The 27,033-nt window shown below is 34.0% G+C and overlaps 1 protein-coding gene across 1 annotated transcript; it reads right to left on the bottom strand.

The window, feature by feature from the left end:
* On the bottom strand, window positions 1-25,587 carry LOC119246987 (uncharacterized). Its single transcript, XM_037513212.2, has 8 exons — window positions 25,389-25,587; window positions 24,449-24,584; window positions 23,644-23,736; window positions 23,307-23,390; window positions 18,923-19,030; window positions 18,201-18,349; window positions 1,694-1,898; window positions 1-191 (listed from the first exon to the last, which is right to left on the bottom strand). Exons 1-8 carry the CDS (start codon window positions 25,395-25,397, stop codon window positions 1-3), a joined length of 975 nt encoding a protein of 324 aa, XP_037369109.1. The 5' UTR covers window positions 25,398-25,587.
* Window positions 25,588-27,033: the final 1,446 nt, after the last annotated feature.

Here is a 27,033-nt window from a genome sequence, read left to right as displayed (position 1 = left end):
TCATAAAATCATCATCAGTGTCAATATTACCGTGCACACCATCGTGACTACTAACATTTCCACAGGACTCTGTAGTTTCCAAAGTTTCAGCAGAAGTTCAGTAGTTTCAGTATCTCGTTTTTCATCCTGGCTCATTGTTGCAATAAGAAATGTATGTTCCTGATACTCACACATAATTCCTAAGCCTGCGGCTGTCAGCAGGAGAAAAAAACATAAAATTCCCAGACTTATTGCAATGAAAGGCCATGGTAATTCTGTGCAAAAGCAAAAGCAAAAAAAAAAAAAAAAAAAAAATGTAAGCACTGTACAGAGCAGAGCCCTCAGAATTAAAACAAAATGGAGTTTTACTGGAATTTCAAATTAATATCATTTTCTGTGATCGCAAACATCATCAAATATTACATTTAAATGTAACCCTCAATATAAAGAATCAGGTATATAATATTAGGGACATTTAGACACAATCGTCATGATTTCATCTTTTCTCACTTGATACGATAATGTTATTTAAAATCAGCAAAGCAGTAAAACAAAACTACCTCTCCCTTTTTGAGCTGGGCATCTACTGTCCTGTATCTCTGAGTTGGGCAATTTGATCTCCTCGTATGTTGCTTCCTCCTCACTCATTTCACCAGGACCTTTCTGCAATGTCTCATAAGGCATAGTTAAAAACATTTAAAAAATGGAAACATTCATCGTTACATAATATAGAAACCTAAGAGAATGAAAGCATGATCATCTGAAATAAGACAGTTAAAATAACTTTATCTGAGACTCTCAGAAATAGGTACACATTATATGTACATAGATAAAAATATTAAAAGAAATGTATAAATATGCAATATATTAATACATTTACTTAAGGCATACTTTATATTTAATCAAAAACATTATCTTCACTTATGATTAAGCTTATATGAATAACAATTCCACAAAAAAATACAAAATAAACTCTCTCCCCTGGAATACAATAACTCAATAATAGTGATTAGGAGAAGAAAAGATATTTCCAAATTAATGTTTTGGTAACTTTGTAGAAAAGGCCAGGTAACTGTTATTCCTAAAGAGATTTGAGTCTTGGGTTCTTAAAATATATTTATAATTCACATTCAATTACTTTGTAAATTGTTGAAAGCTGATTTAACAACCATTAAATAATGATAAAATGTAAAAATATACTCCTATTTGTATTTCAATAAATATTCTCTCTACCACAATATAATATTATAAGATAGATCTTGTTTTAGAGCAATATATTGTCCTAAATAATTAGTTGTGTGTTTTTAAAATTGAATATCTATATGCCTAAATTAAAAGAAAACAAATTTGTAAATATACAACTGGATTTGTTTTGATAGACAAATTATCATACCATCAAAATATTAAAACTTTTCTATTATCGTTAACTATAGGATGATGGTACTCCCTAAAATACATAAGGATTAAAAAATCAGTTTTTGCAAAGAAAATATTTTGACCCATTCTCATTCTGATCCATTCCTCTTTTTACCTACAGAATAAAGTTAACATTTATATAAATTAACGTGGATCCAAGGGTAAATTTTTTCAACAAAATTCCAAAACCCTTCCAACTTTCTGTGCAGCTTCCCTAGAGCACATTCTACTTGATCCCGCCCTGCCCAGCAGCCTGACAGCAGGGCTGGGGTCACACACCCACACTGGCTGACCATACCTGTGTGTTTGCCTTGGGGTTTCACCAGCTGGAGGACAGGCTTGGGCAGGAACACAGCAAGGATGTGCTGGCTCTGCTGGCCTTGCTCCTCTGCTCTAGGTGAGGAGGCCCTTGATGTGTGACTGGCCTCAGAGACTATGTCAGAAGAAAGAGAACCAATGACCATATGACGTTCAACATTCCCACAAAGTTTCCACTTCTGACTCTATCAGCATCATAAGTGTACAGACAACTCAAATGATAAATTTTATGGATGAAAGATCAACTCAAACCTGAAATCTAGCAGTTATAATAAAGCTTGCAAAAGATGGCCATCTCAGAATCTCATGAGATTAGGAAATTAACATTGTGATTTTCAAAATCATAGAATAATGGAAAGGGGGAAATATTCATATTCTACCTACCATGAAATATACATACTTTCTTCTTATACAATGAAGATAGATCATTACGTGTGTGTGTGTACATATGTAGCAAAATTAGAGAAATGTCAATATACTAAATAGCCTATATTTTTACAAGCATCTTAAGACTGACTATACAGATTGCTTGTCAGATAATAGCAAACTGAAAAGTAGGGATTGATTTGAATAATAGCAGATTTCTATTTCTTTCTTGCATTTTCTTTAAATTGTATAAATTAATACTTCTCTTTAAATAAAGAAAATTAAAGCAGAAACTTGATAGGTTTTAAAATACTGAATTGAAAAAAATACATTGAATAGGTTTGAAATAGAGTCCAGAGTTGCCCTATTCTGTAGACTGAGGGTGTTTTGGTGTTGAGTATGCTATGGCAACAACACTTGACGGGGGTAACCTACACTTCTAAATACATAAAACAATGTAAATGAACACTACCTCAATAAAAGCATTAAAAATAAATAGATGGATACAAAATTAAAAATGAGAACGTGACTAAAATCCAGCTCTTAAAAAATGACACTTATGTCTATCATTGTTCAACATTAACAGATGAGGTGATGCACATATACCCCTACAAGTTTGAGACAAAACTGCAATGAAAAGCAACTACTAGCAATTTCAGGTTTGGGAGGTATTTTAATAAACTTCCAGGTTTATCATAATAAAAGGGTCTAGAAAACTTAGCAAACTACACAGCCTTGAATCTTTTATCATATTATCTACAGGAAGTATAAAGTATGGTCAGAGTATGAGCATATCACCTCACCTCTATTTTTTGGAAATTTTTTTTTTAAGTTTCTATTTTAAATAGAGAATGAAGCGGTTGTTAATTTGTTAATTATAAAGAAATTTCCCCTAAAGCTCTTTCTTGTCCTTAACACCCACACAGCACACATTTTCACCCAAATACCAAGTATTTTTAGTACTTCTTATGTTTCTTCTACTTTTTTTTTCTAGTTTGATTTTTTTAAGATTTATTTATTTATGCATACAAGAACTGGGGTACAGGCCAGAGGTTCGGGGGTGAAAGGATTCACCAAGACAGAGTGGGGAACAGAACAGGCAGACTGATGAAATACACTGCTGAGGGGAGCAGGAGGCCAGACAGGAAAGGTCTGCAACGCCATGTGGGTAGCTGCCTGGCTGGCAGGGGATTGAATTCCAAGCTGCAGAGGCTGCAGAGAGCTTCAAAATGCTGTGCTTAACCTTTTGTGCCACCAGGGAGGCCCTCTAGTTTAGTTTTTATTTGTTTTAATATCCATTAAAATATCCCTCATATTTCACTATTTTTATGTCTACCAAGACTAGCCAGTATCAAAGAAAAGCAAAAACTAAAATGACATTAGGTGAAAGAAGAAGGGTAGACACCAACATCTAAACTCAATATGATACAAATTCAACATGAGAAAACAAATGTATGTGTGGGTGTGTGAGAGACAGAGAGAGAGAGAGAGAGAGAGAGAAAGAGAGAGAGAGAAAGAATGATGATGACACAGGTAAACAGAACAAAGCATAATTATAGTAAGATATAACTGGATTGCTGTAAACTTTATAATAAAGAAGTCAATGTGCATAAAATCTTAAAATAATTTCCAAAAAGTAAAGGTCTGAGAGAAATAGGATTTTAATGTTTATTTTATATTACATATTTCTTATTTTTATTAAACTTATTCATTTATTAAATTGGCATGTATATTTCTTTTATATTGATTTTAACTATCATTTATTATTTTAAAACTTTAAAAGTTAAGTGAGTGTGGAGAAATCATGAGTCCAAAATTCTTGTTTATATTAGAATGTAAGAGGGAAACTATTCAAATTAGGAAATAAATCCGAATTTGTGTGAATCGAATTAGAGCACTAAAGGGGGATAGTTTGCTTTTTTCTGATCCTTATGCTATTTCCATGAGAAACTTTGTTCAATAACTGTCATGTTGAATGCTAACTTTCATATATTTGGGAGCATTTCTGATAGTTTTGACTTTAATAATGAAATATTGAGGCTTTGATTTGCCTTCTCCAGTCATTGCCTCAAGTGGCATTTTCCTTACCTCAGCTTCTAAAGCAAAAGAAAAGACCTTCACTGAGTAAAAGTATCAGCAGAAACAGGCAATAATAAAAACTTAAAGTTGTTTTCTCCCATATTTTCCACTATTGTACATCCTAATTCAAACAGAAATCACATTTCAAAATATGAACTTTTAATTGGTCCAGTTTTATATGGGAAAGATCAAAATAGATTTCTTTGTTCTAATCACCTATTTATTTTCATTGAGGTAATATTGATTTATAACACTGTATCCCTTTCATATTCTTAATGCTATTTCTGTGGAAGCAGCAATGAAAAGTTAACAACTTAGATGAACTGGTGTAATATTTAGTAGTCAAAACTAGAGCTCAGCAAAAAAAAAAAAAAATAGGTCATCTAAATAATCCTTGCGATACTAAGGCAATCAGAAGGGGGAGGTCTCAGGTGGGAGTCAGGAAATAGCAGGCCAAAAGAGCGTTCTGGAGGATTATTGGGGCCCTGGTGATGGGCATGGTGTGAAGATATGTATTTAGGGAGGCTTGAACTATACCCCCCAAAGATACAACTATATAAATCAACTGTACCTTAATAAACAATTTTTTTTAAGTGAAAGAAATAAATGTTGTAGTTAAAATCTTCTCCACAAAAGCAAGACTTCAAGGCCAATGAGTTTTACTTGAGTATTATACTAAATATTAAAGGAATAAATACAAGCAAATCTGCACAAACTCTAAAAGTTTCTTCTTAAAAGAAACTTCTTACAAGAAGAAGCTGCTTCCCAACTTATTATTCTATTAGTTTAGCATCCTCAGCAATCTGATAACAAATCCAGAAAATGACATTATTAAAAAATAAAGCTACACTCTTCTGACCCATTAGTAATGGCAAGACAATTAAAAAGAAATGATAATAATAAGTGTTAACAAAGACTTGGAGAAATTGGAATCCGGTGCTCTGTATGAGGGAATGTATAAAGGCACAACCACTTAGCTCCATATACATATCCTAAAAGCCCATCTGTGTCCTGAAGGAGACCCTTGTCTGCTATAGCCACAGGACTTAGAGTGCTGGAATTCAAAAGCACAATCTCATCCTGCTTCTAATAGAATCACAGAACAATTGACCTCTCAACTCACAAGGTTTCTACTGCTAAAGTGAGTGCTGTGATTGGTATGAATGGGATTCTGTAAATGGGATGAGATCGTGTAGAAAAACCTTGAGGAACTTGGTTTTTCTGTTGAGTCCACTAGAGGAAGAACCCAGTAAAACTGCCAAAAATTTGTACAGTTAACTTTCACCTAGCATTACCCAAAGTCTGTATAGTCCTTACCAGGTAACTGTAATACTGAAAGTATCCAGGGGAGGGGAAATCCATATTATATGTAAAGGAAAATACAAGAATCACAGCAATGGTATATACCATTCTTGATTTATAGTGGTTATCTTTGGTACTTTAAATATGTCTATCAATTATCTTTTGACACAAAAATTAAGAAAAATATGCTATAATTCTTGTGTTTTCCTCTACATATAATTGGGCTCCCATGGATGCCTTCAATATACTCTCCTGTGTCTGAATGGTTGGAATATAATATAATTTTGATTATAATTTTGGTATTTACAATGCTTCTATGTGATTTTCAGTGTTTTATTAGTTATCTCTGTATCTTCAGAGACACTTTCAATCCATCCTCATTCTTTTCTTGCTGCAATTCCAATTATTCTTATGTTAGACATTTTGATACTGTGAAAAGCTTTTGAATGGTCTGTTTCTTTATCTCCCTCTTTTCTTCTTCCGGATCCGGGGGACAGGAGAAGTGAGGGTGAGAAATGGGAGAGTGTGCTTCCTACGCTAAAAGGAGATCATCATAGTGCATTGGGATCCCTAGGTCCTTTGCTCCCCACTGCTACCCTCTACCTTGGTAGCCTCACTTCTACACTCAGAACCCAAGGGTTTGTTGGGGTTTTTTTTAGTTTGTTTTTGTAAGTTTGTTTGCCCTGTTCCTTTGTTTCCACCTGAATAAAATCATCTGGTATTTACCCTCCTCTTTCTGACTGATTTTGCTTAGTATAATCCCATGCAGTTCCATAAATGTTGTTGCAAATGGAAAGATTTCATCTTTTCAATGTCTGAGTAGCATTCATTTTGTATATACATCAGATCTTCTATATCCAATTATGGTCATTGTGTACATAGGTGGCTTCCATCACATGGCTACTGTAAATAGCCTGCAGAGAAAAAAGGAGTGCACATGTCCCTTCTAATTAGTTTCTTTGCATTCTTTGAGTTGCTAGGAAGTAATGGAGTTGCTGGAATATATGGTAGATGAATACCATTTTTTGAAAAATCTCCAACAGACTTCCATAGATACACTGCCAGTTTACATTCTCAAAAATATTGTACAGGATTTCTTTTTTTTCCACATGCTCACCAACATTGTGCTTCTGACCTTGTGGCTATTGACCAATCCAACAGATGTGAAATGATATCTCATTGTGGATATAATTTGCATTTCCCTGATAAAAAGTTCTTTGAGCATTCCTGAATATGGTCTTAGAAGAAGTGTTAATTTAGATCTTTTGCACATTTTTTATTGGATTGTCTCTTTGTTGTAATTGTATGAATTCTTCATAAATATTGTTATTAACCGGGCCTCCCCGGTGGTGCAGCAGTTGAGCGCTGGGTTCCGAAGCTGCCCCACAGCCTCCGCGGCGCCGGTTCGATTCCCAGCTGCTCCCCAGCCACCGGAGGAGGGTCCCGCATGGTGCGCAGACCTTTCCTGCCGCCCACTGCTCCCCTCAGCAGTGTACTTCGGTCCTTCTGCCTGTCCTGCTCCCCGCTCTGGCTCTGGTGAATTCTCTCACCCTCCCACGCTTCTGACTGTACCCAGTGCTTGTATAAATAAATAAAAATAAATCTTTAAAAAAATATATTGTTATTAACCTTTCATGGATATATGATATGCAAATATCTTCTCCCATTTAGTAGGATGTCTTTTCTTTTTTTAAAGTTATTAAACAATATAATTATTATTTATTATTCTTATTTTCTTGGTTTCACAGGACTTTGCTTTTTTTTATTGGATTCTTTTTTTAATAATTTTTTTATTAGTTTTCTTACATCATTGTAGTCCCCATAGTTTTCCTGCCATCATATCACCACATTCACTTGCTTTTTCCTTCCCTCCCCTGTTTTGATCCCTCTCCCTCCATCTCCTTTGATGTATACCTCAGATCTATGGTCAGCTTGATAGTTTTAACTTTTTCTTGACTTTTTGTTTGGTTTCTCTATATTTCATATAGAAATGAGACCATCCAATATATATCTTTTTCCTTCTGACTTATTTCAGCTAGCATAATCCTTTCCAGCTCCATCCATGTTGCTGCAATGGCATGAGTTTGTCTTTTTTTATCACTAAGTAATATTCCATTTTGTAAATATACCTCAACTTAGCCATCCATCTACCTATTTGGGGTATTTGGGTTGTTTCCATATCTTGGCTATTGTAAATAGTGCTCAGTAAACATAGGAGTACAGGTTTCCTTTCAAATAGGTGCTTTTGTGTTTTGTAGTTTTCCTTGTTACATTTATTCCCAGTATTTAATTTGAGGGGTACAACTCTAAGTGGGATGGTTTTCTTAATTTCTTCCTCATGAGATTGTTTGCATATAGGAAGGCTATTGATTTTTGTGTATTGATTTTGTAATCTCCTATCTTACTAAACTGGTTTATTTTTTAGTTAGTTTTTCTGTGGATTTTTTGGGATTTTCTATATAAATTATCATATCACCTCCATATAGCGATAGTTTTACTTCTCCTTTCTGTCTTTCTCTTGCCTAGCTAGGACTTTCAGCACTATATTGAAAAGCAGTGGTGAGAGTGCACATGGGATGGCTTTTCTTTTTAAAGACATATTAAAAAAAACTAGCAACAACAAATGTTGGCGAGGGTGTGGAGAAAAAGGAACTCTTCTGCACTGCTGGTCGGAGTGCAAACTGGTCCAACCACTATGGAGAGCTGTGTGGAGATTTCTGGATCTACTAAACATAGAGCTTCCATATGATCCAGCAATTCCACTCCTAGGTATTTACCCAAAGGACACAGAAACATCAATTCCAAAGAACACCTGCACCCCTATGTTTATAGCAGCACTATTTACAATAGCTAAGCTTTGGAAACAGCCCAAATGCCCAAAAATAGATGACTGGATCAAGAAGATGTGGTACATATATACCATGGAATATTACTCAGCATTCAAAAAAGATAAACACATGCAATTTGCAGCAACATGGATGGCGCTGGAAGGGATCATGCTCAGCGAAATAAGCCAGAAAGAAAAAGAAAAATACCGGATGGTCTCACTCATAGCAGGAATCTAGAAAACTTAAAAAAGGGACCAGAAAAATGAATAACTATAAGAAAGTGAAAATCAAAATCAACAAAAAACTATGAACCAGAGACACTTTTTGGGGGTGGGGGGTGGGAGGGGAGGGATTGGGGTCAGAATGGGGGGGTTGCAATTGTATGGGGAATATAAAAATAAAATTTGTTATTTAAAAAATAAATAAATAAAGACTGTTTACTTCACTGTGCAGAAGATTTTAGTTGACTATAATCCTATTTGTTTATTTTTGCTTTTGTTTCCTTACTATTGGAGTCAAATCTCTAAACATATCTCTAGGCTTAATGTTGTGGAGTGTAATGCCTAGGTATTCTTATATGCATTTGATGACCTTAGGCCTTTCATTCATGTCTTTAATATTTTGATTTAATTTTTATGTGTGGTGTGAAATAGTAGTCTAAATCTTTTGCATGAGGTTCTACAGTTTTCTGAACACCATTTGTTGAAGAGACTCTTCTCTCCATAATTCCTTTATTGTAAGTTCACTTACAATATGTAGAGGCTTCTTTTTGGGCTCTCAAATCAATTCCATTGATCTCTGCATCTAATGTTTTTCTAAAACCATACTGCCTTGATTACCACAGCTTTGGGGTAGTTTGATTAATGAGCATGTTACCTTCATTCTTCATTTTGTTCAGGATTACTCAGGTTATTCAGGATCTTCTGTGGAGTCCCATAAATTTTATTCTATTTTGTAATGTCTGCTTTATTTCCTTGAAGAATGTCCTTTGATTTTTTTTTTAATTAAAGGATTTTTTTTTAAAGATTTATTTATTTATACAAGCACTAGGTACAGTCAGAAGTGCAGGAGGGTGAGAGAATTCACCAGAGTCAGAGTGGAGAGCAGAGCAGGCAGACTGACGAAATACACTGCTGAGGGGAGCAGCGGGCGGCAGGAGTGGTCTGCGCACCATGTGGGACCCTTACCCATTGGCCAGGGATCCAACCAGCGCTGCAGAGGCTGCGGGCAGCTTCGCAACCCAGCGCTCAACCACTGTGTCACAGGGGAGGCCATGTCTTTCTAATTTTGATAGGCTTGCACTAATCCGTCGATTATATTTCAGGGGTATTAACTACAGTCCTATTGTTGTACAGCCATCACTGCCACTCATTTCCATAACTCTTTCTTGTAAACAGAACCTGTATACCATGTATGTTGATATTAATCTCTTTAATTATATTTGACTCACTTTTCCTGACTAGACACTTGCTTTTTCACTTTTATCACAACAGTTTGAAAATTTTTTAAACATAACTTTAACTTAGTTTTATTTTATCAATTCCTTCTTATTTATGATTAATGGTTTTCTCATTATTATTAAATTCAGAATAAATCTATACTATAGTAAGTAGTACCTTAATTTCCAAAACCAAATATTAGAATTGCCTGCAGGAGAACCTTACAAATTATTGAAACTTTATAGGATGAACAATTTGTGTTGGTTTTTCTGCCCAAATGGTGTTTGTAATATTAATCCACAAAGACATGAACAGACAATTTAAATGAAAGAAATGCCTTAATGACAATGTCAGTACACAGGTAACAGGAAAATTCAAATATAAATGACACAAGACACCTCATTTTATTGGTGAAAATAGGGGAGGTAAACGCACAAGGGACTATGGTGACAGTTCATGGATGATGTGGTCGTGGAGAATTATGGGGGACTACACACGAATGGAGAACTCAAATATTGTACAAAAATAAAAAACAATGTAAGAAATTTCTTTTAAAAAAAGATTTTATTGCCCAAGTCAAACAGGTTGGTAACATATTGGAGGTAACAGTGGGAGGAGCAGGAACTCAAGTCTTGCATCAGAAGATAAACAGTGTAGGGCCTCGTGAAGGGTAATTATTAAATTGTTATCAAAATTTCAAAGTACATTCACTTAACACAGAAATTATACCACTTACGGCCTCCCTAGTGGTGCAGGGCTTTCTGTCATGCTCTCACCCATCTCTGTGTCCTGAGTTTGATCCCCAGTCAGAGAGTTAACCCATATGGCACAGCAGGCCTTTCCTGTCTCACCCACTGCTCCCCTCAGCAGTGTATTACAGTCAACCCACCTGTTCTGTTCCTCACTCTGTCTTTGGTGAATTCTCTCACCCCCAACCTCTAGCCTATACCTCAGTTCATGTATGCATAAATAAATATAAAAAAATAAATCTTTAAAAACAAATTACAACACTTAGATTTACTCTATAGCAAATGATACTGTATTAAATGCTATTCATTGCAGCATCTTTTTTCTAATTGCACAATTCCACTAGAAATTTAAACAACCTTTAGAATAAAGTTGTGAAATAAATGCAGGCCCACCCACTTAGTGTATTACTTGTAGGTGCTTACAGAAAGTGAGGCAGCTCATTATGCACTGATGTGAACCAATTTGCAAGATGTTTTTAAATAAACACCAATAGTGAGACTATAACTTATTATTTGATTTAACAGCTAATGTGTATAGTTACTCTTTTATAGATTATATCTCCAATAATATCTTGGAAACTGGTTATATATTTGACTCTGCGTAGGGAACTAGGTCGAGAGAGGATCAGTAGTATAAACACAATTGGTTCAAATTTTGAACAATAAAATTTGTCAACAACCTGATCAAATAAATATAATTAAATTATTAAGAAAAATAAAAATTTTTATCAAAATGAATGTATTTCATGTTCTCTGATTCATTGGTTCTTAAAATTTCAGGAAAGAAAACTTATTTGGGGGATTTATAATTTTACTATATATCAAATTTCTTCTTTAACCCCACTTAAGGATGTTTAAAAACATAATCCTTCAAAATTCACATGCAGTTGACTAACTTAAGTGAATATCATGTGTTTTGTTTTAATAGTTTATTAAAGAATTAAAATGCTGACTGATTATAGTAGTTGTTTTAATTATCAAGAGCATTAAACTTCTTTTCACAAATATAACGAAACTCAATAGTACAAACAGCAGGAGAAATTTTTGTTAACTTGAGTTGTCCACATTTTGCATCCAGTGTAGTCAGTTGAAAATTCCTGCATTAGAGAGCGGATTTATTTTAGAGAGTCACTTCTCAGGCAAATGTGAATGTCACAAATTTAAAATATTTGTGTAAGATTATTTTTTGGATATAAAATTCTAATGACAAGTGTATAGCTAGAAATTTATAAGGTTTAATTATATTTTAAACTAATGTAAATATAGCCATTGGGCAATTAGAGATAAGGAAGAAATAGACAGGCTGGTATGGAATGGGAGGTTTATATGGATTAGGACAAACTTGAAAAATTTATCTGAAACTTCTGGGAAGTTGTTAAATATAATAAATTCTTTGTGTGACACAAGGTAATTAGATTTCTAGTTTCCCATGATGCAAATTAATAATATTTCTAGTACTTCCCATAGAAGGATCACATAATTAATAGCCATATGTGTTTGTCTTTAGTACTTGCCTTATTTTGGCATAGAAGGGAATCACATACATTTTAAATGACAGTATAAATTTTTCCCACTAAGCCTGTTTTCCACACCAAAGGATTAAAATCCTAGTAATGAGACTAGGAACCATGGATTTTAAATTTTGGGACAGGGTAAAATACACAGTAGAAAATGTAATTTTAATTTTCCTCCACATGTTATTGAATCTAATAGGCAATAAGTGATGATTTCAAGAAAAAAATTACAAATTACCAAAAAATATCAGGAAGTCATCAACCTTTTCAATTCAATTATTATTTTTTTTGGAAGTACTCCTTTTTAAGGTGTCTCATTATCCTACATGCTCATTCATGGTCTCTGCTTATCTGTTTAACCACTTTTCTCTCTCCTGTTTCCTGGTTGTCTCATATCCCCATTACCTTCACACTGCCTTAAACAGCTGGGTGTTTAAGACTTTCTGATGATCACTTCCAGTCTAGCAGAAGTCACAATGTCTAAACACTGAAATGAGCCAAATTTGCATCCCCTCACTGATATCTCTTTGGAATTTCATAATCATGTACCAAAACGTCAAAGTGACATCTCCATGGAGATCTAAATGCTGAATAGATTAATCAAACTGAAACCTAAAACCAAAATCCAGAAATTCCCTATCAGAGTTCATGGCAACAGCATTCCTATACCAGCTGTTTTCCTGCTAGGATGTCATTCATTTAGTACCACATGCCTCGCTCATTCAAGTCTTTGTGCAAAGTCACTGTCTCAAGGTCCCTGGATACCTCCTTTAAAACAGAGAAATTTCTTTCTCTTTCAACCACATGCATACAAGATCAATGACAGCAGATAAATTTCATGCTTACACATCACCTTAGCATCAGTGCCTGGAATGGAGCGTGGCACACTGTGGGCACTCAATAGACATCATGTGAACAAGCCCAAGGCATACATTTTGACCCCATGTTACTTAGGTTTAATTACAATAAGAATTTTTCTTTCTTTCTTAAACCAGTTTCATGGACATCAGCCAACAAATCTATGCTGGCTTTTAATAATAGAAGACTACCAGATATTACGTGGACTTGTACAAAACAACAGTGTGAAAAATATTATTATACTAGTGATTCAAGGTCACTAAATGATTTCTTTGGAAATGAATCTTCTTTAGTTATTAAATGATATCATGTAAACTGCTAAATTTCACTTAGAGGGAGAGCTGGGCTTTTTTCTTTCACCATTTTATTTTTAACTGTTCTTCAACCACAACTGTCAACACAGCTAGTATCATTGCACATGCAAGAGAAAGTCACAGAAGCAAAATGTTGCCGTGCTGTGTTTGAAAGGACCCTCCATTAAACAACCCATGAGAAATAAGGCTCTGCAGATCTATTTGCAGCTCTGAGATGAGCATTGGTTGCCTCTCTGTGAAGTGATACTAAGTGGAACTGCAAAAGCTCCCGATGTCCTTAGGGATGTCCTCTGTAACTTATAACTTATGAAACAGCTGCTAAAAAAGAGAGAGGGGAGATATAAAATGAAAACTTACAAATTCTGAGAAAGTTCTGAGTTATCCTGCCACCACCAGGTAGCTCCTTTTTCATATAATCCAATCCAGTAATTATATTTTATTTTTGATTGAATAAATCTCTGTGGGAAAATTAGAATCATGTCATTATTGTCAATATCACTGTGTCTACAAAAACTGTAGATAACATTGTATCTACAAAAACTCTCCTAAAACACTGACACATTTATCTGCAAAACTCTTATGCTAAACAAAACTGGCACTAATTTTTCTATTGTGCTGACAAGAAACAGAAGTGGAAAGACCCACTCAAGTCCTTCTGACTGTTGAGAGGCAAGAAAGGGACATGATGGACTTATATAAAATTTCATCATAGAATTGACAAGTAAATATGACTACACTCAACCTAGTATTTTTCTTCATCAGAACACACCTTAAAGAATTATTTAAAAGATTAAATCTGAAAATATCTGGGAAATATTTTTGAATCAATAAGAAAACAAAATCACCCAATAGGTCAATGCATTTCACAGGAAATCAAACAGATGGTTAGTAAATCTAGAAAATTTCAAAGCTCACTAGAAACCTGGAAAATGCAAATAAAGACCAAAAGCAAATAAGACCAAATGCAAATAAAGACCAATATTTTACCACTAGTCCATTGACAAAAATAAAGGATGGCAGAAATCAAAGAAAAATCTTTAAACCTATTAAAAATGATATCAAAAAATAATTTTAAATTGTCATATAATTTGAAATTGTATATGCCCTATGCCCAATACTTCTATTCCTTGGGTGATTTGTGATAAAGACAAGACAGAACATATGAAAAAAAAAAACCTTGCACAGGAATTGTCAGAAAATGTTTAGTAAAAGAATATTCATAATAATAAAAACTTGAAATAATTGAAATTTCCATGCTTCTAGACAATGTTTAAGTATATCCACACTGTGAAATATTACATAGCAGTGAAAGTGAAGAAACTACAACTACAACATTTATTTCCTATAAAGTTAGGTAAATGAACTTCCTTGAGTACTTCCCTTGCCCACATATAAAAGTTGAATCATACTATCTGTTGTGAACATGTTGGGGAGTAAAATAATGTACGGAAAGTGTGAAACAGCTTTGAAATAAAGTTTGTTAATTATGTGCAATCACTATTTGAATCAACATACTTAATTCAGTACTTACAGATTTAAATGTAAAACAAATTTTCTTTCTTAAAAGCAATGTATTTCTCTTTCCCTCGCTCGCTCACTCACTGTCACCCTTACTCTCACACACACAACATATACACACAACCATACACATACTATTCAAAAACATACAGTATATTGTAGTTCCACTATAATTAAATTGTGTAAGAGGAAAACTGTAATAGTTTTACTTCTGATAGCTAGAGAAATGTATGGATATCCCAGAAGCATGTTAAAAATATACCTTATCACTTCAGTTCTCTGAAAACTGCTAAAATTAAATATAAATTAATACTTTTATTCACATGTTTTTGTTAGATATTAGAGGTATACATAATCATAAGAGCAAATCTCTGTTTTCAAATATCATTGAATAGAAGTCACTTCTTTACCTGGGCTCTTAGGCCTTATAAAGCTGCAAAAGTCCTAAGCCACTAGTGGGAGAGCAATGCTTTCACTGTGAGGCATATAATAATGCTATATACAGAGCATATAGTGGGTATCAGTATTCCAGTTTCAGATTCTGAGAGCAAAATTACCACTAAATGAGGTGAGTGCATGACACCAAGCTTTTCCCTTAATCAAGAGCAACATTTAAAAAAATTCCAAGGAAGCTAGACTAGTCATGGAAATATAGAATTAATAAGTTGACAGTTAATAAGCAGTTTCATTGAAATTTGGTGTGTAGAAAACTCAATAGTAAGAATAAAACTAGAGAGAGAACTGGAAATTATAAGGAAAAAATATGGATTACAAATAATATCCTGAAAGCATAAAAACCTTAAGTTATTTAGAAATTGATTAATAACAACAGAAAGTATAAGACGGTCAAGATATTTGAAATCTGTATCTGTATTTTTTTTTAATTTCTGTGACACCAGCTACTATTACTTTGTTCTTTTGTTTCTTAAAGACTGATTTATTCATAATGTTATTTCAGTAATAAAAAATTTTTATAAATAAAAAATCATAGGTTTTTAACCTTCTTAGACAAGAATAGAAGATTGCTAGGACTAAGTATCAAAGATGGAATTCACTGACTAAATGGAATCATTAAACAATAGAAAATCTGCAGAGTATATTAGGTTCACTTTATATTCCCAAACCTTATAACTAATGGCAAATAGATCTAGACTCCTTTTCTAGAAAAGAGACTCTTCCTCTGTCATTTTAGATAATGAGCAAAAAAAAAAAAAAAAATCAGTTTTCAAGACATTCCAGCTATATACATTCTCTTTATTTTTTTATTTAAATATTTTATTTTATATAATTTTTACATCTTTTCTCATCTTTGCACAATGTATGCATTTTCATTTTGGTTATATTCCCCATACAATTGTACCTCCCCCCTTATTTTGACTCTAGTCCTTCCTTTCCCTGCCCCTCCCTGCCCCCCCTATAGTGTGTCTCTAGTTTATCATTGCTTGTTGATTTTGATTTTTTTTTAAGAGGCATGTTTTCTTTATTTGTTTGTTTGTTTGTTTGTTTGTTTATACATGCACTGGGCACAGTCAGAAGCGCGGGAGGGTGAGAGAATTCACCAGAGCCAGAGCGGGGAGCAGAGCAGGCAGAAGGACCGAAGTACACTGCTGAGGGGAGCAGTGGGCGGCAGGAGAGGTCTGCTCGCCATGTGGGACCCTCCTCCGGGTGGCCAGGGAGCAGCTGGGGATCGAACCCGGGCCACAGAGGCCGCTGGCAGCTTCACAACCCAGCGCTCAACCGCTGCGCCACCAGGAAGGCCCTGATTTTGATTTTTACTTTGTATTGATTAGTCTTTTTCCTGGTCTCTTATTTAGGTTTTCTAAATTCCTGCTATGAGTGAGACCATTGGTATTTTTCTTTTTCTTTCTGGCTTATTTCGCTGAGCATGATCCCTTCCAGCACCATCCATGTTGCTGCAAATTGCATGTGTTTATCTTTTTTGATTGCTGAGTAATATTCCATTGTGTATATGCACCACATCTTCTTGAGCCAGTCATCTATTTTTGAGCATTTGGGTTGTTTCCATAACTTAGCTATTGTAAATAGTGCTGCTATAAACATAGGCATGCAGGTGCCCTCTGGAATTACTTTTTCTGTGTCCTTTGGGTAAATACCTAGGAGTGGAATTGCTGGATCATATGGAAGCTCTATGTTTAGTAGGTCCAGAAATCTCCACACAGCTCTCTATAGTGGTTGGACCAGTTTGCACTCCCACCAGTTGGGCAGGAGAGTTCCTTTTTCTCCACAACCTCGCCAACATTTGTTGTTGCTAGTTTTTTTTCATATGTGCCATTCTCACTGGTGTGAGATGGTATCTCATTGAGTTTTGATTTGCATTTCCCTGATTACAAGTGATGTTGAACATTTTTTCATATGCCTATTGGTCATTTGCATTTCTTCTTCAGAGAAGTTTCTTTTTAGCTCTTCTGCTCATTTTTTGACTGGATTATTTTCAACTAATATTTGACAAAGGAGCAAAGAATATGCACTGGAGCAAAGAAAGTTTGTTCACTAAATGGTGCTGGGAAAACTAGGTCGCTACATGAAAAAGAATGAAGCTTGACCACTACCTCACACCATGCACAAAAACTAACTCAAAATGGATTAAAGAACTAGACATAAGACCTGAAACCATAAAATATATAGAAGAAAATACAGGTGAAACACTACATGACATGCACTTCAAAGACATTTTTACAGACACATCACCCAAAGCAGTGATAGTGAAGGCAAAAATAAACAGCTGGGACTACATCAAATTAAAGAGCTTCTGCACAGCAAAAGAGACAATAACCAAAACAGAGAGAAACCCCACCGACTGGGAGAACATTTTTTGCACACAACACTAATGATAAAGGACTGATCACAAAAATCTACAAAGAGCTGATAAGACTCAACAAAAACAAAGAAAATAATCCATTCTCTTTATTTTTTTCATCCATTTTTTCCATGGCCATGAAAATGATGACTCATCTTCCCTTACAAATGTGATCCTGCCCAAATATCTATGGTGGAAGAACAGAATTCAGTAAAATGAGAAGCTTTCTCTTTTAGACTTTTCATAATAGTAAGGATATATTTTTCCTTTTTTTTTCCTGTTTTTTGTTTGTAATGTTTCTTATTGGAAATAACATATTACTATATATTCATTTTGTCCATCATTATAAATCAATATGAATATATACTACATTAATTTCACAACTAAAAGTTTATTTTAGCCCTAACAGGCTAAATACTGACCAGGCTGCGGTACACTGAAATGTGAAGATAAAATGCATACCATGAAAAGATTGACAATCATCCCTGAGACCCACAGCAAAGCTATTTCTCTTGATTGAAACAATAGCTCTCCCAGGTCTCGTTCCACCTGTGTCCCCTTTTTGCAGCTAAATCTGTACTAGGATGTACCAGGGTGGCAAGCCAATCAATTATATAATTTTGGAGCAAGGATTTAACAATTATTCTAACTCAAAACACACGAAGTACTCATAAAGCACTTAGACTTAATAAAGTCACATACCTGCTCCTCCTCGTCATCTATCTTAATGAGATGAGAACCACGACCTTCACATGACTTCTTACTTTCATGCCATGTTTTCACTTCTTTGGAAAAATAGTAGCAGTTTTTTCCACAACAGGACCACTTTCCATAACATGTATCACCTTTTTCTTGGAAAAAAAAAAAATCAACATCACCTTCAACTCCAAAATCATTACAAATAGTGCTTAATATGTATTTCATTGCTTCTTTACAGTGAATGACATGACAATTGATGATTTCCCTGTATCCCAAAATCTATATGTTAAGAATAGGTCTTCTCCAAATTCTGGAGGTTAGAATACTGTGGAGCCTGAGACTGTCTCTGACAGACCCAAGGTTACTACTAAGAGAGCACTGAGAAATCTTGACTTCTCAAGTACAAATAAACTGCAGTGATATGGAGCGCTTCTCCCTCAAGGGAAAAATCCATCAAAGTGAATATATGGGAATGGTGCTGGTCCAATGATCTTACTTGGTATCATATGTCTATGAGTACAAAATACCCAAATAACCAAGTTAATTTGATAATACATTAGAGGCTTCTTACTTTGAGAAAGTCAAACTTTCAAGTAGCTGTCATAAAGAAAATAAATTTCAGAGAAAGAATATTTTAAAAGTCCTGACATATTGAAATGGGACAGAAGGGTTTGAGTCCTAAAAGAAAAGTCAGCAGACTGTCAGCTTAAGTATTCAGTACATACCTATACTAGGTGATAAGACTAAGTCATCTTCGACTGCTGGCGAGGAAGCATTTTTTTCATTTCTGTGTTTCTTATCTTGTATTTTGCACTTAGAAGAGCACTGAAAAACTTCAATTCATATGGTAAACCATAGATTATGAATGGCTTTTAACAGATCACTTCATAATGATCATTTGCTATACTTCTAAATAGCTAAGAAATGATGTTGGCAAAATAAACTAATGAGTGTCAGAACAAAATAAAGAATTTTTAAATAAAACAACTTACTTCACATTTCTTAAGTATGTAAAACAGTAATCAACATATATCAAACAGAAACTATAAACTGGAAAAAAAAACAATTAACTGGTTTCTAAGCCATCTACTCATCAACTCATATTACTAAGGTTGTGAAACAGTATTATTATTTGCATTAAGAGCTTCACAAAGGAATTTGACTCTATGTTGTGTATGCTTATCATGGATTCAGGGAATATAAATGGAGAAAGAACTCAGGGGCTATTTTTTTTTTTTTAATTTTTGCATAGAAGAACTGGGGTGTAGGCCAGAGATGCAGTGGGTGAGAGGATTCACCAGAGACAGAGTGGGGGCAGAAGAGGCAGATTTACTGAAATACGCTGCTAAGGAGCAGCAGGAGAGACAGGAGAGCCATATGGGTTAGCTCTCTGCGGGGATCAACTCAGGTTTAGTGATGATTGTGCTGAGACTTAACCTGTAGGCCACCAAGAAGACCCAGCAGGCTATTTTTTTTTTTTTTCATTCTCCTCTCAGGTATAATCCCCATAAAATTACCACCAGAAAGATACCTGTGAACCACCATCATAGTCTCTTGTGCTCTTCTCTCCCCTGTTTTGATGCCTCTTCCTACCTCTCTCCTGCTGAATGTCTCTGATTTGTAATTAGTCAGCTATTGTTTTTTTTCCCTGACTCCTTGAATGGCTCCCTACGTTCCCCCTATAAGTGAAACCATCTGATATTTTTCTCTTTTCTTCTGTTTATTTCACTGAGCATAATCCCAGGGGGTTACTTTCAAAGTACAAAAAAGGAGTTCAAAATCTTGGAAAAATAGCACATCTTCAAAAAAACTCTTTATTCTGCCAACTTTAGACTACTGTATCATTTCATCTGCCTGTACTCTTTGGAACCCTAGACTGTCTCTCAATAATCTCACTGATGCCACAGAGTTTTGGTTTCTGTCCTACATGACTAATAAAAAGATGATATTTGTTCACTCATCTCTCTCATCTAGACCTCTTTTGATGCACAGACATTTAATAAAGTCATATACATGCTGAAAGTCTATGTGTGCTTTCAAAGCTAACTCTGGAGATGCAGACCTATCTTAAACTCTCTGGTCATTTCCACTGATAGACAACAAGCATCTTAATCTTCACTATTCTTACACACATACAAAACACAAAAAAAAACAAGGAAACCATAGTCTAAAGCTTTGTGATTTCAGTAACATATAATGGAACATATTCACTCAATTGTATAAATTTGATACCACATTGCATTACTGACTATTCTCTTCACACTTTAAATCCAAAGCATACCTAACAATCGTGCATCTTAAATATTTTGCATGTTTTCTCCCCTACACTGTTTTTTCCATGATATTAACTCAAATAGTCATCATCAGGCACCCTAACTCCCTAAATAATTCCCTATCTTATCCCCCACCACTTTCCAGACTATGAGACCAACTTTTCTAAAATCCATATCTCCTCATGTGACCCATCTTGTGTTCGCTCGTGTAAATCTTCCAACAGTTTCCTTCATGTTTAGGGCAAATCTAGTATCTCCTAACATAGTTTAAAAGATTTTTATGAAGTTGCATACCTACCCAAACCTATTTCTATCTACTGCTTCCATTTGACCAAAAATTGTTTTTCTTCTAATATTAAAAACTGTCATTTTGTCATATTCTCTACCTGAGCCTTCTCTAACATGAGACTCCTGACTAATTCCTCCTTGGCCTTTATATCACATCAATATGTCTTCTACAGGGATGCTTTCTTGGACTAAAGATGTTTTGCTCTTCTGACTTCATGCCAGTATGCTAGCACTAACAATATTTTATTTTAAAAACTACATCATTAAAAGGAAAACTTTCCCTTTACACTGACATCATTGAGAGCTGACTTTTTTATTTTTGGGTTGGTGCCATATATAGTGACTGGCTCATAGAAGAAACTCAAAATTATTCGGTAAATGAATGAATGAAAGAATTAATAATCATCAGAAAAAAGAGATAAAAAGCCAGGGTTGTATGTAAAATGTTTTTAACTTGTAGAAAATATATTAAAACTGAGGGATAACAGTTAATCACATAGAAAATAAATCCATTAGAATGGGGCGTTTGCAATTGTATGGGGGAATATAAAAATAAAATTTAATATTTAAAAAAAATAAATAAAAAATTAAAAAAAAAAAATGAGAGATATGTGCCTCTGAAATCTTAGACTTATTTAGATAGTTTTAGATAGTTTTCCTCAATCAATATATTTAGATAGTTTTCCTCAATCAATATTTTATGCTTTGGAAAGTCAAAATATATTGCATATAGAATAGAATATGATACAATGTAATTGCCATTTTAGTTATTTATTTTAATGTATTAGTGTTTTCCAATATAAAAGTTTATTTGAGAGTTGGTATTTTTAATAAAATTTAAAAAACATTATAAAAAAAAAATAAAAAAAAAATAAATCCAGTTCATTTTCCTTTGTTATCTAAGCATGATTGCAGTATTATGATGAAAATATAATATTCAATTATTCTCCCAATTTTACTATCAGATGAGAAAACTCACCCTAGACAAAATAAAGTTCAAATATACATGTAAACCATACTGCACATATTAGCAAAATTTTTATACTTTAGAGCTGTTACATCATTTTATGTGCCCCCCCCAAAGAAAACAGCATATTAACAACATTATCATCATTGTCAACATTACCATCCATATCCTATGACTACTAACATTTCTACAGAAATTTGTAGTTTACAAAGTTTCAGCAGAGGATCGGGAGTTATAGTATCTCATTTTTCATCCTGGCTAATTGTTCTTATAAGAAATGTATGTTCCTTACTGGACCGCCACATGCAAACAATTGAAAATAGACCACTACCTTTCACCATGTACAAAAAATCAACTCAAAATGGATAAAAGAACTGGACTTAAGACCTGAAACCATAAAATACATAGAAGAAAATAGAGGTAAAACACTACAAAACATACATTGCAATAACATCTTTAAAGACTCATCACCCAAAGCAAAGAAAGTCAAGGTAAAGATAAACAGCTGGGATTACATCAAACTGAAAAGTTTCTACACAGCAAAAGAGACATTAACCAAAACAGAGACACACCCCACTGATTGGGAAAAAAATCTTTGCACCCCAGTCAATTGATAAGGGACAGATCACAAAGATATACAAAGAAATCACACAGCTCAACAAAAACAAAATAAACAATCCAGTCAAGAAATGGGCAGAAGAACTTAAAAGACATATCTCCAAAGAAGAATGCAAATGGCCAACAAGCATATGAAAAAATGTTCAGCATCCCTTATCATCAGGGAAATGTAAATTAAAACCACATTGAGATAATACCTTACACCAGTAAGAATGGCACATATCAAAAAAACAAGCAACAACAAATGTTGGCGAGGATGTGGTGAAAAAGGAACTCTCCTACATTGCTTGTGGGAATGCAAACTGGTCCAACCACTATGGAAAGCTGTCTGAAGGTTCCTTAGTCTACTAAAAATGGAGCTACCATACGACCCAGCAATTCCACTACTAGGGATCTACTCAAAGGACACAAAGACATTGATTCAAAAGCACTATTTACAATAGGTAAAAACTGGAAACAACCCAAATGCCCAAAATAGATCACTGGATCAAGAAGATGTGGCATATACATACAATGGAATATTATTCAGCAAACAAAAAAGATAAACTCATGCCATTAGCAGCAACATGGATGGAGCTAGAAGGAATTATGCTCAGTGAAATAAGCCAGAAGAAAAAACAAAACTATTGGGTGGTTTCACTTATAGCAGGAATATAGGGAACCCAATAAGACATCAGTGTGAAAAAATAACAACAGTACAAAACACAACAAAGCAAAAACAGACAATTATAAATCCGAGACATGCTGCAGGGGAGGAGGAGGGAGAGGAATCAGAAGGAGGGAGGGAGGAGCACAGTGGACTGAGGTGATGGTGCATGAGTGCATTGGTGAAGGAAACTCTATGGGGACTATACCTAATACCTGAGGGGGTGGGGGATACAAATATTGATTAACAATGAAAAATGATGTAAAAAATTTTTAAAAATTAATTGAAAAAAAGAAATGTATGTTCCTGATACTCACACATAATCCCTAAGCCTGAGGTTGCCAACAGGAGTAAAAGACATAAAATCCCCAAACTTACTGCAATGCTATGCCATGGAAATTCTGTAAAAAAATCAAAGCAAAATATATACTAAGTACTGAGCATAGTAAAACTCACAGAAATAAAGCATAATGGAAATTTATTCTGCAATTTAAGACTAATATGATCATTTCCTATGATCACAAATATACATTTGAATACACCCTCCAATTTATAAAGAACCAGCCAAATATTATCAAATAAGTATAGACATGTTTATCATGATTTTCTACATTATGATGTTTTCATAAATCTGGGGTAAAATACAAACTTTACCTCTCCTTTTGTGAGTTGCATGTCTTTCATCCTGTTTCTCTGAATAGGCAAAATCTCTATTCACATATATCACCTCTTTACTCATTTTGAAGACTGTAGGCAAAAATTACAGCAAGAAATTTGGTGATTTTTTTATAAGGAATAATTGGTAACATTCATGATGAAGTAATCCATCACTGTTTAATTACTTTGTAATTTAAGGAAAGTTGAACAATCATTAAACAATGACAAAATGTATAAATATATAATGTATAAATACATACACATTTATCTTTCAGTAAATATTCTCCTACCACAATGACAAATGATGAGGTAAATCTAGCTTTAAAGACCTGTTTTCCTAGATGAATGGTTGTTGTGTAGAAATTTGTAAATGAGTATCTATATAACAAAAAAAAAATATAAAACTGGTTTATTTGACAAAAATAAGTCATCAAATATTCAATTTTTTCCTATTACACTTAACCTTAGGATTTAAACTTTGGAGCATTCATAGCTAACCAGTTAGGGAGCAACAACAGAGGAAAGAAAAGACAAATATTTATAAAAGATACATGCTTGTAAGAAAAGAGAAATATTTCCCAGCATGTCAGAGGATTAAAATAATCATATTGTATTAAATATTTTAACTCATTTTGATCCATACTGTCATCACCTATAGAATAAAGACCACATTAGATATTAATTGACATGGATCCCAAGGTCAGTCCTTCGCAGCAATAATCCAAAACCCTTACTGGATCCCTCCCTGCCCTGCAGCCTGACAGCAGGGCTGGAGTCACACACCCACACTGGCTGATCATACCTGTGTGTTTGCCTTGGGGTTTCACTAGCTGGAGAACGGGCTTGGGCAGGAACACAGCGAGGATGTGCTGCCTCTGCTGGCCTTGCTCCTCTGCTCTGAGGTGAGGAGGCCCTTGATGTGTGACTGGCCTCAGAGACTGTGTCAGAAGAAAGAGAGCCAATGACCATACCACATTCAACATTCCCTCACAGAAAGTTTCCACTGCTGACTGTATCTTATTTATTCCACACTGTGTGAGTAAAATCTTTAGTTCTTTAGAGAATTAAAATGATAAATTTTATGGACAAGAAATCAATTTATACCTGAAATCTAGCAGTTACCATAAAGCTTGAAAAAAATATGGCCATCTCAGAATTTCATGAGATTACAAAATTAACAACATAATTTTCAAAATTATAAGAATAATGTAAAAGGAAAATATTCATATTCTACCTGGAATAAGATAGTTTCTTTTTATAGAATGAAAGTAAACAGTTAACTATTATATATAAATAAGCATATTGCAAAGTAAGAGAAATGTCAAATATACACAAACATTATTTTTTTTCTGTATTTTTACAAGCACCTTAAGGCTATCCAGATTGATTAACAGATTAATAGTAAATAGAAATACATAAAATATTGAGTTGACTGATTTGAATAACAGCATAATTCTACATATTTCTTTTCTTTCTTCAAATTGCCTAAGTAATACCTTCCATTTAATTAAGAAAAAATAAGGCAGAAACACGGATAGGTTTAAAAATATTGAATGGATTGAATGTAGTCATTTAAAAGAATCAAAGTTAAAAATCATCAGTTTTACTAGTCAAAACCAAAACTGTGAAAGCATGTCTGAAAAAAACTGTTTCATTTAATTCAATGAGCAGCTCTAACTCTATTTAATCCTATAAGTAGGTATCACAGGGACAAAAGCAGGTTTTCTTTCTTTCATACCCACCATATTCATCTGTCCACCGAAAGGCCCCCAGTGATAGATGCTTTAATAATCTTCTTAGACATGTGTAGTAATGCAATTGAAATCCACCTCTGTATTAGTGACCCTGTGTGAAGACTTTTCAAAAGCATGTTTCCATAGTTTGAGGTTCCTTCCCCTTCAGTCTTCATTGGAAGATACAGTGAGTAAAGTCACTGACTTCAACTGCACAAACATGAATAATGATATAAAAATATATAGAAATATAAAATTATATATGGAAAAAAAAAGAAATCTTGACCTCATCAGCAGATGGAAAATAACTTCCCAGCAAATGAAGCCTGCTAGATAAACTAGGCTTTAGAATCAGAATCTACTACTTAGTATTTAACAACAGTTTATATGTTCAGAACTAGTTCCAAAAATTAGAACTTGGGTCTAAAATTTAGCATGATTTATAGCTTTTGCTCTTACAAAAAGTTGCACACACATCTATCATTGTTCAACATGAACAGAACAGCTGATGCACATATAACCCTGCAACTTGGGACACAACATCAACAAAAAGCAATTATTTGCAATTTTAGTTCTTGGGTTATTTTCAATAAATTTTCAGATTTATCATAATTAAAGGTTCTAGAAAATCTAGCAAACATTATATCTTTGAATATCTTATCCCAATATCTATAGCAAGTAAAATATAAAATATTATTCTCAGAGAATGGGTATATCATGTCTTTTTTTTTGAGAATTTTAATTTTCTACTATGCATAGAGAATACACTTAATTGGATTATTATGGAGAAATTTTCCCCAAAGCTATTTTTTTCTCCATAAGATACCCACACATCTTAAACCCAAATAAAATGTATTTCTAGTGCTTGTTATAACATTTTCTCTACTTTTTTTGTTACTATTGTATTCTATGTGCTTGATGAACTTGCTAACTCCTAAGGGCATTTTTTTCCCTTTATTTCCAGTTACTTGGCATTTTCAATGCAAATAGTACATCTCTACAATAGAAAAACGTATTATTCCTTTTTAAACTGTAAACACTTTAAATCTTTTTCCTATCTTCTTTCTTTAGTATTTTCAGTAGAATTTTGAAAAAAGAGTGGTGAAAGCTAACATCTTATCTTATTCCTGACTTGATGGAGAAAGCTTTAAATATCACAACACTTTATGACTTCTGGAAAATCCTCATTTCACTGTATAGGTTTAAATTTCTCTTTGCTGCTATTTTCCTCCTGTCTACAAAAAAAAAAATTCTTTAATATTTCTTGTATTTTAGATTTGTAGGCAATATATTCTGGGTTTCCTTTATATTTTTCCCTTCATATTCTTTATGTACACAATTCTTGATCTAAGTTGTTTTTATGGTACTTTAAATGTTTCATTTAATTATCTTCTACCGCATTGAGAAAAATATGCTAGATACCTTATTTTCATCTATATATAATGGGGCTTTCCACTTGCATGGATGCCTTCAATGTACTCTCCTTTCCTTTAATCTTATTGGTTTGAATATAATTTTAATTGTAACTTTGGTATTTACAATGCTTCAGTTCTCTGTGATCTGTGAAGTCTTTTCCTTGATGGCCCTTTTGGAAGTACTTAGCCTTTGTGTCTTCAGACACAACTTCTATCTACTTCCTCATTTTTTCTTGCCG

The sequence above is a fragment of the Talpa occidentalis genome, unplaced genomic scaffold (assembly GCF_014898055.3).
Source record: "Talpa occidentalis isolate TD23 unplaced genomic scaffold, MPIMG_talOcc4v2.1 talOcc4.16, whole genome shotgun sequence".
NCBI lineage: Eukaryota > Metazoa > Chordata > Mammalia > Eulipotyphla > Talpidae > Talpa > Talpa occidentalis.
The sequence above is the reverse complement of the archived record's forward strand: the minus strand, read 5'-3'. Positions and strand labels throughout refer to the sequence as shown.